The 15,100-nt window shown below is 43.0% G+C and overlaps 1 protein-coding gene across 1 annotated transcript; it reads right to left on the bottom strand.

The window, feature by feature from the left end:
- Nucleotides 1-2,285: 2,285 nt before the first annotated feature.
- LOC132463098 (myosin-7-like) lies at nt 2,286-15,069 on the bottom strand. Its single transcript, XM_060059033.1, has 39 exons — nt 14,913-15,069; nt 13,618-13,688; nt 12,723-12,937; nt 11,959-12,102; nt 11,581-11,737; nt 11,454-11,481; nt 11,256-11,352; nt 11,079-11,171; nt 10,886-10,949; nt 10,704-10,802; nt 10,430-10,533; nt 10,060-10,198; nt 9,833-9,951; nt 9,553-9,702; nt 9,279-9,449; nt 8,872-9,181; nt 8,700-8,767; nt 8,377-8,582; nt 8,176-8,299; nt 7,846-7,982; nt 7,499-7,754; nt 7,165-7,407; nt 6,899-7,075; nt 6,637-6,782; nt 6,460-6,550; nt 5,990-6,379; nt 5,736-5,862; nt 5,530-5,648; nt 5,248-5,444; nt 4,886-5,069; nt 4,575-4,740; nt 4,367-4,491; nt 3,923-4,231; nt 3,626-3,829; nt 3,246-3,542; nt 3,066-3,170; nt 2,857-2,952; nt 2,627-2,761; nt 2,286-2,397 (listed from the first exon to the last, which is right to left on the bottom strand). Exons 3-39 carry the CDS (start codon nt 12,921-12,923, stop codon nt 2,377-2,379), a joined length of 5,799 nt encoding a protein of 1,932 aa, XP_059915016.1. The 5' UTR covers nt 12,924-12,937; nt 13,618-13,688; nt 14,913-15,069; the 3' UTR covers nt 2,286-2,376.
- Nucleotides 15,070-15,100: the final 31 nt, after the last annotated feature.

The raw sequence follows: 15,100 nt of genomic DNA, 5'->3' as shown, positions 1-15,100 counted from the left end.
CAGGGTTTGGCCATCGGATCAACGAGGGACAGATGACAGACAGAAGTGTTGCCTTACATGTAAACAAACCACAACCAAGAACCGAGAAGCATGACTGGTATCTACTGTGGCCTGTGGTTTTTGTTATATATTTATACATTTAAAAGACTGTTGAGTCAGCCTCTAAGCTGAACTGTTTTGACTTCACAGCGGCTAATTCTTCAGGTCTTAAGATGGGAAATTCCTCCGCAAATAAATAAAGTTGATGCGTTAAAAAAAGAAAGTTACTCTGAAAGTGTGCGATCAAAGGCAAATCAAACAAGTCTTTTTTTATCAGAAATTTCTTTCAAGAGATGGAATCCAATGTGGAAGGACATTGTGTGCAGTCACTTCTACTAATAATCCCTGTCCCCTTCAAAGGTCAAAAGATATAGAGAGGGTCAACAACTGCTGACAAGTGTAGAGATAATTTCCAATCTCACAGCGCCGCTGGCCCTATTACTTTCAACTGGCGTCACGCTGCCAAATAGGGGGGCTGACAGATTCCATGCACCTCTAATGACCTGGTGCGCAGATAACACGACCTGCCACTTACCGCATGTCAATCCTCCCACCATTACTGGAGAAGCAATGGATCTTCATTGATTTTAAAGTTCATACACACTTATATTTAAAACTCATAAGAGGAAACATGATATATGTTTAGTGGGTGTCAAATCTGTGCCTTCAAAGAACTGTTTATCATACAAATATTCTTAAATGGACTTTTAAATCATGGTCAAACATTCACCTTGTAAACACAATCAACAATAATTGTGATATAGGAATAACTAAATATAAGAAAATCATATATCATCTTCTCGTATAACATACAAACCATTCTTTAGACTGAGGATTTTGACAGCATGCCACTGCCTAGGGAGTGCCTTGGCACCTATTAAATCTGCAGTTGTTGTTGTTGGCCTGACTTCTGTACATTTGTAGCATGTTGCTAGTTTGACCCGTGGGCTACGCTGACAGAAGACACATTAACACCTTGTCCAGACACAGAGGCCCCTTATTCATGTTCTTGGTCCAAGTCTATGGCTTTCTAAATGTCTGTGTATGAGGAACCTTTTTAAATAGCTTGGTTGCAACTAATACATATAATAACCTATTACAACCTAGGCATATAACTTGTACTCTGATTATTATTTGGACACGAAACCATGCCGCTTGTTTTAAGCCTGTTGGATGGGTAATAAGAGATCTCAAAGCGCTTCCTTTGTTTGCTCAAAAGTCTGGTCCACCTAAGTTATTATCAGTCTCTACCCTCATATAGCCCCAAGGTAAATCCCATACAATGACAGATGCGCATGTATAGCACTGGCGGGCTGAGGGTGCCCAGTCACTACGTAGAAACAGGTATTTATTTTTACCCATCAACAATGCTCAAATTCTGCCTGGATTAACAAATTGCAATTTTATATATGCTCTATGTTGTGAATTCTGGATTTAAGCTTTATTGCCTGGTCTGAATTTAATCCTGCATACAGTATAATTCCAATCTGTATCAGAGCCCCGTCATTAGTATTTGCATAAAATATGTGTTTTATGTATATCGTAAATATAATTTTTTTCACCAAGTAATGTAAAGTTAGGTTGGCCTGGTTTATAAAACAGCCCGATTATAAATAATCAATGACTAAATCTACAGTTATAAATAGATTGTGAATGCAATGTGCTTCTAAGGATGGTTTGTTGAGATGGTCTCTGTTGCCATTTTGAGTAGGGGAATAGTCTGAGGCAGACAGGGATTCAGCAGGGCCAGCTGCTGGTCATTATCCATGCCATTATCACAGGCCCCAGAGAAGAGCAGGCTATTGTTGATCTTGGGGCCCTGGCCCTGTGTTTTTTCAAGTGCTATTTTAAAAACTGCAATTTGTTTTCTCTGCCGCATTGTTGAAGCTATCCTCACCTTACCTTTGTACTTCCTTGCGAAACTCTTCCCTCCCTATTTACTGGTTTCCAAGGTGTTTTTATTTGCCTGGCATCTGGCCTTTTGCCTCAACTCTTATCCCAGTAACATCTTGGGCAGTGTATTTGTTAGATAATAGCATCAACGGGAGCAGCAGCCAAACAATTTTGATTTAGTAAGCACAACAAGAAAACTTCTACAAATCAGCTTGTTCGGGAATAGTAACTAAATGTCTTCATGTCAGTCAGCATGTTATTATTTTGCCCGCTGTAATTTGAACGATTGTGATTTTGTTCTGTTGGAATCCTTTATTTTAGTTATTGAGATATAAGAAGTAGGATACAGCAGGTTTTTGCATGATGAGTTTTTATTGAACCCTATATGTGGTGAGCATTGTACTACACACAGTATACATAGGATTGCAGGAAGTATCCAGAGCTTCACTCCTCATCAAACCCTTTCTGTGAAAGCAAGGGGAAGTGGGGAAGGAAAGACAAAAGAAACATTTGTTAAGTTTCGATGGGGTTTATATTAGTGAGGTTTCATGGGTTTCGATTAGTATCAGCAATAAGTACATGGGTTATACAGCATGTATGTGTACACCATGAAGCATTTAAGAGACGGGGAGCCGACAGGGGGCAGCATCTACTGGAGTCACAGTGTCATGCACAGTTGAGCCTCGCTACCTACCTTGGAGCCCCCGTCGCGGCTCTTGGCCCTCAGCTTGTTGACCTGTGTCTCAGCGATGTCCGCTCTCTCCTCAGCCTCGTCCAGCTCATGCTGCAGCTTACGGAACTTGCCCAGGTGGGTGTTGGCCTGTTCCTCCTGTGGAATTCAGATGATCACAATTGCTGCCTGTGCTCATATGACATGGATGCACAAAAGCCGGGTGTGAGTATTATTTTCTGTTATGGACTTACAGCCTCCTCAGATGTCCTCTTGTAGGCTTTGACCTTCAGCTGCAGCTTGTCTACCAGGTCTTCGAGACGAGCCACGTTCTTACGATCCTCCTCAGTCTGTTTATAGTGAGAACAGTCATTTCAGCATCTTTGGGTTGAAATTTAAATCTGGGGATGCTGTGATAAGGATGACGCTGTGGCGAGGAGGATGTAAACTCTGAGGTGCAAACCTGGTAGGTCAGCTCCTTGAGGCGACGTTCATATTTGCGAATCCCCTTGATCGCCTCACCGTTCTTCTTCTGCTCTGCTTCAACTTCATTCTCTAGTTCCTTCACCTGGAATAAGAGGAAGTGATAAAAATCCCTTGTTCTAATTGTGCTCCATTACATTTAAATCCTTGGCTCACTCACCCTGTTCTCGAGCTTCTGGATCTGCTTCTTGCCCCCCTTCATAGCAATCTGCTCAGCCTCATCCAGGCGGTGCTGCAGGTCCTTGATGGTCTGCTCCATGTTCTTCTTCATGCGCTCCAGGTGAGAGCTGGTGTCCTGCTCCTTCTTCAGCTCCTCTGCCATCATGGCCGCATCAGTAATGGCCTTCTTGGCCTTTTCCTCAGCATTCCTGCACTCCTGCACAGCCTCCTCGACCTCAGACTGAAGCTGGGACGAATCGGCCTCCAGCTTCTTCTTCTGGTTTATCAGGCTGGTGTTCTGGACAACAGATGTTTAAAATCACTTTTAGATAACACTGCCATGCAACTAAATTGCATACATCTCTGAAGGATTGACTGTACCTGTGAGTGAAGTAGCTGCACCCTCTCAGTGACATCAAGGAGCTCCTGCTCAGCAAGCTTGCGAGCTCGCTCGGTTTGTTCCACCAAGGCCCTGAGCTCCTCCAGTTCAGCCTGCATCAGGTTGTTACGCCTTTCAACCATTGCAATGTTCTCCTTCAGATCATCATTGGACCGAAGAGATTCGTCCAGCTGAATCTGACAGTCCTTTAGATGGGATGAAATGTATACTTAATTTAATGTTTCCTACCAGGGCAAGAAGTAGTACATAGTTACATTTAACACATTAAATTGACGTACCTTGAGATGAGCATGGACAGACTTGAGCTGCTTCTGAGCTTCAGACGCCTGCCGGTTGGCCTGGCTGAGCTGGATCTCCATCTCATTGAGGTCTCCCTCCATCTTCTTCTTTATGCGCAGGGCCTCATTCCTGCTGCGGGTTTCTGACTCCAGAGAGCTCTGCAGGGTATCAATGTTCCTCTGCATGTTCTTCTTGCTCTGCTCCATCTCCTCATCCTTCTCCGCCATCTTGCGTTCAATCTCAGCCTTTATCTGGTTAAACTCCAACTGGGCTCTGAGAATCTTGCCCTCCTCATGCTCAAGGGAAGCCTAGATTCAATGATATGGTATTCACTTCAGAGTAATTTTTACTCTCACACACTTTAAACTAGCATTTCTCCACCCTTGATCAATAATATATTATTAATTAATGGGAACCATATTTACAGAATATTTCACCCATACCTCTGCTTCCTCAAGAGCAGCTTGAATCTCACTCTTTTCTTGATCCATCTGCTTTCGGATCTTCTCTAACTCATGAATGGTCTTTGAGCCCTCACCGAGTTGCTCAGTAAGGTCAGAAACCTCCTCTGTCAATCACATGAGAGGGAAATCACATTAATGTTGTTCATGATGGACTTTGCGTCACAGCAAAAGCATTCAGAGACATTACCTTGGAGGTTCTTGTTCTCTCTCTTCATGGTCTCCAGGTGATCCAGAGATTCCTCGTAGGAGTTCTTCAGTTTGAAGAGTTCAGTGCTCAGAGAGCGTGCCTCCTTCTGGGAGCTCTCCAGCTCACACTGAGACTCCTCAAACTTCTGCTTCCACTCAGATAGGACCTACATGTACAAATATAGCGGAATTCATGTTTTTTTTCTTCTCATAATTTTCATAATTTTTAATCATCAATTAATGTAAATATGTTCTTAGGTTCAATGAGCATTTCAAAAGCAAGTTCAATGAAATTTGGCAAATGTGTTATACTTTGTCAAAGTTTCTTTGCTTTTTGTCCAGAGCGGCAGCAGCAGCATTAGACCTCTCCACATCCACCATGAGATCTTCAATCTCATTCTGCAGTCTGTGTTTGGTCTTCTCCAGGGAGGAACATTTAGCATTGACTGCCTCCACAGCCTCCTCAGCATCCTGAAGACGCTGGGCCAGCTTCTTCCTGTGGAAGAAATATCCAGTCTTCATTGAATGCACCATATTCAATAGATTCCTCTCCTCTCTTCATGGCAGTGATAAGAGAAGTCATAATCGTATTGAAGACTATCTTATTTGAGCTTGCTTGAATAACTTATTCCTAATAATGTCACGTTTATTTGTGAAAAGTCAAATACACTTACTTGGCCTCCTCTAGTTCCTCAGTCCTCTGGATGGCATCAGTTTCATACTTGGTTCTCCACTGAGCCACCTCTGAGTTAGCCTTGGACATGCTGCGCTGGAGCTCAGCCTTGGCCTCCTGCTCCTCCTCATACTGCTCTCTCAGCAGGTCGCAGTCATGGCGGGAGGACTGCACTGCATGGGCTAATGCATTCTTGGCCTGAATACATTTGGAGAAGGATAATTAAATGACACATCACTCAGACTAAGACTAAGACTAAGTTTAACATTTTCCGGTTGTGTACCTTGACTTCCTCTTCCAACTGCCTTTTCAGATCTTCAAGCTGCTGGCTGTAAGAAGTCTTTCCTCTGGTCAGTTGCGAGACAAGAGATTCTTTCTCTTCCAGCTGTCTTGAAAACTCACCTTGAAATTCACAAATGAAGCTTTGTTAAATAGAAATTATTCTAAAATCAAAATAACAGTTGATAGTAGTAACAATGCCATACTGACCATTTTCAGCCTGAAGTTTTCCCCTTTGAGTTACAAAGTCATTGATAGATCTTTGGTATTCCTCACACTTGATTCTGTATTCATTCATCTGATCTTCCATAGTTCTGCTACTTTTCTCCAAGTTGATCTTAAAAGACATGAAGAACACCCCAGCTTTACAATATGTTCCTTTGAATAAAATCTCTTAAAGAGTTTTTTCCATTTGCAAACCATTATTTATTTTTCTGGTAATCTTCTGCCGAGGATTCACATACCTTAGACTTCACCGTATGTTCCATGTTGGAGACCACATCGTCCAGCTCCAGTCTGAGCTCGCTCTTCTCCTTCTCCAGCTTCTGCTTGACTCTCTGCAGGTTGTCGATCTGCTCCCCAAGATCGGCCACACTGTCAGCTTGCTTCTTCCGGAGTGTGGCAGCGGTAGACTCGTGTTGCAGAGTGGCCTCTTCAAGGTCTCTGCGGAGCTTCAGGAACTCGGCTTCCCTCTTCTTGTTCATCTCAATCTGGGCAGATGTTGCTCCGCCAGCCTCCTCCAGCCTCTCACTGATCTCCTCCAGCTCTCTGGCCAAGTCTGCTCTCTGTTTCTCCACCTTGGCTCGGGCAGCTCGCTCTGCCTCAAGCTCCTCTTCCAGTTCTTCTACACGAGCCTAATACAAAATTATACATTGTATAATTTCATATCACATCATAATGATCATTTTAGGTAAGATGATGGTTTGTGTTCTACCTGCAACTCCTTCAATTTTTTCTGGAGCTGAATAATTATGGATTGTTCGTCTTCAAGTTTGCTGTTTAGTTGACTGACTTCAAAGTCTTTTCTGGAAAAAGTATTCATTTCATTATTAAGAATTTTGAAAAAAAAAATAAAGATGAAAGAAAAAGCATTGCTTTTGTCCAATCCTACTTTTTGAGACGCTCCTCCAGCTGTTGCTTGTCATTCTCCAGGTCCATCACACACTCCTGGGTCAGCTTCAGGTCCCCCTCCAGCTTTCTCTTGGCTCTTTCAAGGTCCATTCGGACCTTCTTCTCTTGCTCAAGAGATCCCTCGAGCTATGAATGGTTGACGTAAAGTACACAAAGAAGGTGAAGTACATATTCATTTTTGCTGATTTTCGATAGATGCTTTCAATCACATTTTTTATGATATTTTTGAATTTGACTCTTACATCATCCACTTGCTGCTCCAGCTTGGCTTTGGCCTTGGTCAGAGTGTTGACTTTGTCTTCCTCACTCTGTAGGTCATCCAGTGTTTGCTGATGAGCCTCCTGTAAGGCTTTCTTCTCCTTGGTGAGCTTGGCTATGATTTCATCCAGACAAGCCATTTCCTCCACTAGGTTCTTCACCTACAAATGTGGCCATGATTTGTCAATGTTAAGATGAAATTACAATACTGCATCTATGATTCTCAGGATTGTCAAAGGATTTGTCCTACCTTGTTCTCAGTTGCATGCTTCTCTTTCTCCACCTTTGCCAGCGTTAGCTCCAAGTCATCTATATCCTTCTTCAACTCAGAGCACTCATCCTCCAGCTTCCTCTTCTTAGCTGTCAGTTCAGCGTTCATCTCTTCCTCATCCTCCAGTCTCTCAGTTAGCTCCTTAGATTTGGCCTCTAATTGGATCTTGTTTTTGATCAGGCCCTCACATCGCTCTTCTGCATCACAAAGATTGTCTTGCTCCTACCGGAGAAAAAATTATATTTTTATTATTTATTTTAATACATTCTTAAATAATAAAGCGGAAAAATAACACTATTCAAAATATTCTCACAGCTTGAACACTGAGATGCAGGTCGTTCTTCTCTTGGAGAAGAGACACCATTTTTTCCTCTAGTTCCTTCCTGCGAGCCTCTGACTTAGCGTAAGCCTCCTTCAACTTCAGGAATTCTTCCTTCATGTTGGCCATCTCTTTCTCTGACTCTGCCGATCTCAGCAGAGGTTTGATCTTGAAGTACAGCTTCATCCAGGGCCAGTTCTTCACTCCCATGAAGGCACGGATGTTCCACTGGATTACCAGTAGTGCATCTCTGAAGAGAAAACAATGATGATAAGTGTACCACCGAATACCGTCACATTTATTAAGCTCTCGTATCTAAAGAAATAAGAAGCTACGGATACCTGCGCTCCACGATCTTCTGGTACTCAATGCGAGACAAGAGGCCGCGAGATCTGGCCTGAATCCCAGTGATTATCTTTGACAGACGCTCATCTCTCATTTCCTCTAGCAGACCCAGCAGACCAGCCTTGAAGAACACCTGAGAAAATCCATGTTATGGCCTTGAGATTCAAGCTCTTGCTTATGTTATGATGATATTGAATCAAAAACATTTATGCATTATGCTCACAGCTTTTGATAAAATTGCCTTCTGGAAAATAGTTTCTCAGATGTTTTAGCTTCCGAGACACTAGTGTTTGTACTATACCCTACTGTACCATATTTTACTGTACCTTGGTGTGTCCAAACTTGTACTGATTATGATCAATCTCCAGAGAGCCCAATAGCTTCTCTGCTCCCTTCCTGCTGTCGATGAACTGTCCCTCAGGGATAGCAGCAGGGTTCAGGATGCGGTATCTGCACTGGCCATATTTACAATGATCAACTTCACAACCTTAAAATTAGGCTGTATCCCGTTACAATGAAGATATTACCTCTGTCGGAAATCCCCATACAGGATCCTGTTGGGGAAGCCCTTCCTGCAGATCCTGATGCCTTCCAGCACACCATTACAGCGTAGCTGGTGCATCACCAGAGGGTTCTCCATGGCCCCAGGAATCTTGCTCTCATTGGGGATGATGCAGCGGACAAAATGAGGGTGTGTAGACCTCAAGTTGGTCATCAGCTTGTTCAGGTTCTCCTGTTAGGTCATCAAAGGTTTGGAAGAATGTGAGTGATTCTCACTCTCCTATGTTGTAGCTATTAACTGCTAATAGACTTTACTTCTCTAACAAGTAACATAAATGTCACACAATACCCTATGAAGAGCCGACACAGTTTGGAATGATGCCCCTTTTTTCTTTTTCTCTTTCTTATCCGCCGTTGCTGTCAAGACAAAACATGCTCTCGGTATTCCACAATATATGATATACTATGTCTGTATCTGATGGTCGGTGAGTAAAGTAAAGTAAAAAGTAAGGAGAAAGTACCCGATTCGGCTCCAGCATAGCCCATAAAAATGACAGAAAGTAGCTTGAGGGCAGACTTCTGGTAAAGTCCCACAACAGTTTCATTGAGGGGATCCTTGTTCTTCACCAGCCAATTATTGATGTTGTAATCAACGACACCAGCATAGTGACCGAGGGCAAAATGGGCCTCTGGTTTCCCCTTGACAAGCCTAGGCTTCTGGAAGTTGTTGGATTTCCCCAGGTGGTTGTCATATAGCTTGGCCTTGAATGTGGCATCACTGGCCTTAGGGAACATGCACTCCTCTTCAAGGATGGACATTATGCCCATGGGCTAAGGAGAGGAAAAGGTGGGTAATTTAATATATATTATTATACATCATATATGTATTTGGCCACTTAATCAATTGGGAACTATTGCCATATCTTACCTTTTCAATCAGATCAATACAGGCCTGCAAGTCCATACCGAAGTCAATGAAAGTCCATTCAATGCCCTCTTTCTTGTACTCCTCTTGCTCCAGCACAAACATGTGGTGGTTGAAGAACTGTTGCAGTTTTTCATTGGTGAAGTTGATGCAGAGCTGCTCGAAGGTGTTGTACTTGAAGAAGAACAGGAGAACATGCTTAAACTCTCACACTTGCCACTGTCGGCCAATGATCATTGCTGCTTGTTCACTATTGAGCTAGGATGTTATCACTCACGTCGAAGATCTCAAATCCAGCAATGTCCAACACGCCAATAAAGTACTGGCGAGGCTGCTTGGTCTCCAGCGATTGGTTTATTCTCACCACCATCCACAGGAACATCTTCTCGTACACTGCTTTAGACAGAGCTCCAACAGCGTAGCTCACCTGAGGAACAGTGAATCAATACCCACATAACTGTTAAATGTCAACAAATGATGTAGTATGTCAGTGTATGTGTGTTAAGTGATCACATATAATCCTCCATATGTTTAATCATAATGTCCAGTCAACTCACCTGGTCGACTGTTTGTCCCTTTGTGACCCACTCGTTCCCTACTTTGACTCTTGGATGACAGAGAGCCTTGATGAGGTCCGCAGAGTTCAGGCCCATCAGATAGGCAACTTTGTCAGCCACTTTATGGTGGAAATATTTAGAGTGTGTTAAAGATAAGGTCATTCATTTTTTATTTATCCTTTTGCCGGGATTGAATGGAATAAAAAGGGAATAGAAAATGTCTTCACCCTCAGAGCAGTCAGCCTCCGCCTGCTCCTCTCGCTGCTTCTGCTTGAACTTCATGTTGCCATGATGCATGATGGCCCCTGTCAGCTTGTACACAGTGTTCTTCTCCTCTTGAGTGAAGCCCAGCACATCAAAGGCGCTCTACCAAGACAGGTCAACCAGGAGTCAGACAAAAATCAGTGATTTCCTGAATCAACAGAGATTTCTTTTAATCTTTCAAATGCATCCCATGCCCAGTCAGGCGATAACGTTTATTCTTCGGTGCCCGGTCAAGTTTTGACCTCTACATTATACTTCATGCCGTGTTCCCTATTATAAATGTACTGGTTCTCAAACTCCAGAGGGTGAAATGAAAACAACAATGGGACTGACGTCTGTTGCCATCAGTTCTTCTGCATCGTCGATGGAGGCGACTTGGGTTTCCCCCTGGGAGATGAAGGCGTAGTCATATGGGTTGTTGGTGACCAGAAGCATCTCTAGAGAGCAGAGGTGGGATTCAGAAGGCAGGCATTAGGATATTTAGAATAGTAGTAGTAGTATTGTGATACATCAATGCTAAACCTGCTAAAATTGGATATTCAATTTGTTTAAAAGAACATTTGAATAAATATTTGGGCCTTTTTCTTTGGGCCTCCTTCATACTAACCAAGAAGTTCAGGCTTTTTCTGTGACAGAATCTGGTAGAAGATGTGGTAATCTCTCTCAGCCTTGAGCTGGAAGGTCACACGAGACTTCTCCAGAAGGTCTGGCAAGTATATAATTTAGAGGTAATAAGTCATGAGTAAATCCCCCCAACATCTTGAGCTGAATAGAAAATTATGATCTTACATGTTTCAATATCGGCAGAGGCTAGCTTCCCTCGCGTGTCAAAATGAATTCGGATGAATTTGCCCTAAAAAAAAAGGAAATGTTTGGTTTAAGAATTGACTGTAATTGTTGTGCATGCAGATTGTCATATTTTTTTGGGAGACATTTACAGCTAACAATCAAATTCTGCTATACATATATGAAAAAAACATACAAATCTCGAGGAGTTGTCATTCCTGATGGTTTTAGCGTTTCCAAAGGCCTCTAGAGCTGGGTTAGCTTGGATGATTTGATCCTCCAATGTACCCTGTGACAAAGGGGAGTGTTTTAGATTAAATGAAACTAGGATGAGGACAATGTCAAATCTAAATCAATACAAACAGGTAGTGACCTCCTTCTTGGTGTCCTTCTTGCCTGAAGCGGCGATGCTGGCAAAATACTGGATCACACGCTTGGTGTTGACAGTCTTTCCTGCACCGGATTCTCCACTGGATTCACAACCAAGTAGGATTAATGTACATTAGATGGATAAGATGGTTAATCCTCATCAGACAATATTGTTTATTAATGAATCATCAATGCTACGCACGTGATCAGAATTGACTGGTTTTCTCTGTCTGGAAAAAAAGAAACATGCATATTGTTCATGGTAAAGATCCGTACTTGGGCTTGATGTACATTTGAGAAGAACAAAGATCACAGTGCCCATTACTCACCTGCCAGCATGTACTGGTAGGCGTTGTCAGAGATGGAGAAGATATGAGGAGGAGCTTCACTCCTCTTCTTTCCTCTGTAGGCCACCACCACTTCTTGGTGGTAGACGGGCAGCGCTTTGTAGGGGTTGACCGTCACACAGAACAGCCCCGAGTACGTCTGAAGGAATAGAGGATGCTCTCAAAATGTATGAATGTATAAAAAAAACTCTAGCTTTACATCAGGTTACATTTATTTAGCTGGCGCTTTTAACACTTTATTCAATAGCACATTCAACCTCACAACATCATGCAAGTACATACAATATACTATATGCAGTCAAAGCAACTCTGCAGAAAGTAAACAAATGAAACAAAGAGACGGGTGAAGAGAGGACTCACGTAGATCATCCACGCTGCGTAACGCTCTTTGAGGTTGAACAGCACGGCGGGCTCGTGGAGGAAGGTCAGCATGGCCATGTCCTCGATCTTGTCAAACTTGGGAGGGTTCTGTTGCAGAAGATCCACCTGTTTGAGTGTGACCGTCTGGGGAGGAATGAAGACAGCATTACAAAATGTTGGCACGATAATCATTAGAAAGCCTGCGGGAACTAATGGCAAAAAAAGGGATTCTGCAGGATTGATTGAATATTTATTTAGAAATACATTTGAGGGGTATGTAGAAAAATAAGGGTTTAATCAAATCTGTTACAATGACTTTGTCAACGTGTTGCTTAATGCCATGTGCAGACCAGCGATGCTTTCACGGCATCACAGCATTTACACTCACTTATTAATTCCCTCTTGAGCAGTAGCAGATTCTCACTTAGATTAACAAGCACTGGGCTCTGCAAGTAGCAAGGGAGCATTACAGAACCGGACTGACCTTTGTAACGGGATACACAGCGGTACCTCTTCAAAATTCTCTGTCTAGCAGTATCTGATTTTAATTATAAATTGTATGAATTAGAAGGATTTACTCCCACATGTGCTAGACCCTAACCCTAACAATTTAGCATAGGTCTACAAACCTTTTCCTCGTGTCGTTATTGACAATAGGCTCCTCCAGGTATTAAAGTATAAAAAATGCATCAATCTGTTTTTCTGCACCACTTTGTTCCAGATGCCAACACTTGACCCATCAGGGAAAGGGAACGACCTCTGACCTTGCCGTTCGCTGTCTCCACGGTGGCCATGTCTCCTTCCCGGCTGATGACGGAGGCCTTGACGAACTCCTCCACCGGGTCTGGGACGAAGCACTCCTTCTTCATGTCGAACACCCGCATGGACGCCTCCATACGGTCCTTGTCCGACTTGCGGAGGAACGATGCGGCCGGCCCGAACACGGCCATCTGCGCGTCTCCCATGGTGACGCTGTACGCTACGATAGAGAGGCTATAGGTCCTTAACCCTGTCTCTATAGGCTGTATGCTACGACACAGAGGCTATAGGTCTTTAACCCTGTCTCCATAGGCTGTACGCTACGACACAGAGGCTATAGGTCTTTAACCCTGCTCCATAGGCTGTACGCTACGACACAGAGGCTATAGGTCTTTAACCCTGCTCCATAGGCTGTACGCTACGACACAGAGGCTATAGGTCTTTAACCCTGTCTCCATAGGCTGTACGCTACGACACAGAGGCTATAGGTCTTTAACCCCGTCTCTACATATAAGTGTGCTAAACGCTGCAGTACACCTGTTACTTGTCTTTTAAGTTAACCCTGTCTCTAAATGCGATAAAGCATTTTGGAGATGGTCCTGCTAAGTGGTTACAGATCTTTAATCCTATCTCTCTATGAAATATCACTCCAGCAGTTACAGATTTGAGCCCTATCTCTCACACTGAGGGATAGGGTCATCTGTTGTGATCACATCGCCATAACAAGGCTTGGAGTCAGTCAGATTAGTGCAGCTGTTACTTCATTCCAATGTTTCACACATTGGTCAGGTCATGTGCTTTCATCATTTAATTACAGCTGATAGGTATGAGCGATGAAATGCAAACATTGTAGGAGTAGGCTAGAATCTTCATCTTTGAAAAACAAAGGGCCTTGACTACCTTTTCACCTTGGGCCAAGAGCTGGTTGCAGTTTTCAGCTAGTGGTCACCTGCAAGGGAGGTTACTAAGTCCTGCAAGAGAGTGGGCATCAACACAATACTGTTAACTCTCAGATTCATCCTATTAAATATTCTAACCAGCCTCAGGAAAAGCTCAGAAAGGACTACTTAATGTAGTTCTGATACCTTTCATGTTGTTCAGACGAAAGGTATGATCAATTATCATCTCTTGCACAACGTGAGCTTTATAAAGAATAAGCCTAGCATCCAGGTTGACTATGCCGTAATTTTAAGGTAACAGCCCCAGGATCTACCCTGCTAGCTATCCCTGACACCACGCACCAGATAGAATTTAAACAATATAGAAATATTTGGGATGCAACGCACCCTATGGGATCACACATGCACAGGATGGGACAAATTGAAATACCATGAAATACAAGAAAAGAAAAGACGCCTGATTGTAGCACGTCTTTGGAGTCAGCCACATCATTAAACAATACTACGATCCGAGAAATTAGGGGGACTTTATTATATATATACAGTGCCAGTAAGAGTGACTATGGATAACATCAGTGATTACGATGCTGAGGGGTTAGTAGAGAACAACACAAAGGTAGAGAATGGCGAGCAGTAGACCCCCAGCCCAGCGTCATTTAAATCTGCCATCTGGGAACATTAACTATTTATATACATGGTGATGATTATTACACTCAATATTATTAATGTATAAAATATATAGTACCAAACCGAAAGAGATGATCGGAACTTAGAATTTGAGTGTTAATGCAGACAAACAGCCGGGGCACAATACAAACAGACCGGGGGTTAGAAAACCATGGAGGATTATCAGGGACCACAATGGAAATAATCCTTCTGGCTTTATTGTGTCATCCTTGACTATTATGTATTTTAATGTTAAACACACAGTGCTGTTCATAATTTGAATCAAAATGGTCAAATTAAATCCATCACTCAAGCAAGCCTCCTACAGGTCTTTCTATTCAGGCTACTAGTTACACTAGGGCCAGGTAAAGACCAGCCGAGGACAGATTTACACTAAAGAGAAGTCAGAATTTAAACTAGGACCTGGTGAAGATCGCCTGAACACAGACTTCAACTAAGACCAACTGAATACAGATTTAAACTAAGACCAGCTGAAGACAGACTTAAACTAATACAAGGTGAATACAGACTTAAACTAAGACCATCTGAAGACAGACTTAAACTAGGACCCATGGCAGACACTAGCTGAAAACAAGACTTAGACCAGATGGAGATTGGATCAAGACTTACACTTGGACCAGGTGATGACAGGCCGAGAGAAGGGAAGAGCAGGGAGTCAGTTTCACAGGTGAAGAGCGAGCAGCTTCTAACCTGCGGGGTGGCAGAGATCAAATATATAAACCCCCGGTTCCCCTCCAAGGCCAAAGCACCACCCCTGACTGCCCTATCCACCGGTTTGGCACCACATCCCCACTCCA

The sequence above is a fragment of the Gadus macrocephalus genome, chromosome 8, assembly GCF_031168955.1.
Source record: "Gadus macrocephalus chromosome 8, ASM3116895v1".
NCBI lineage: Eukaryota > Metazoa > Chordata > Actinopteri > Gadiformes > Gadidae > Gadus > Gadus macrocephalus.
The sequence above is the reverse complement of the archived record's forward strand: the minus strand, read 5'-3'. Positions and strand labels throughout refer to the sequence as shown.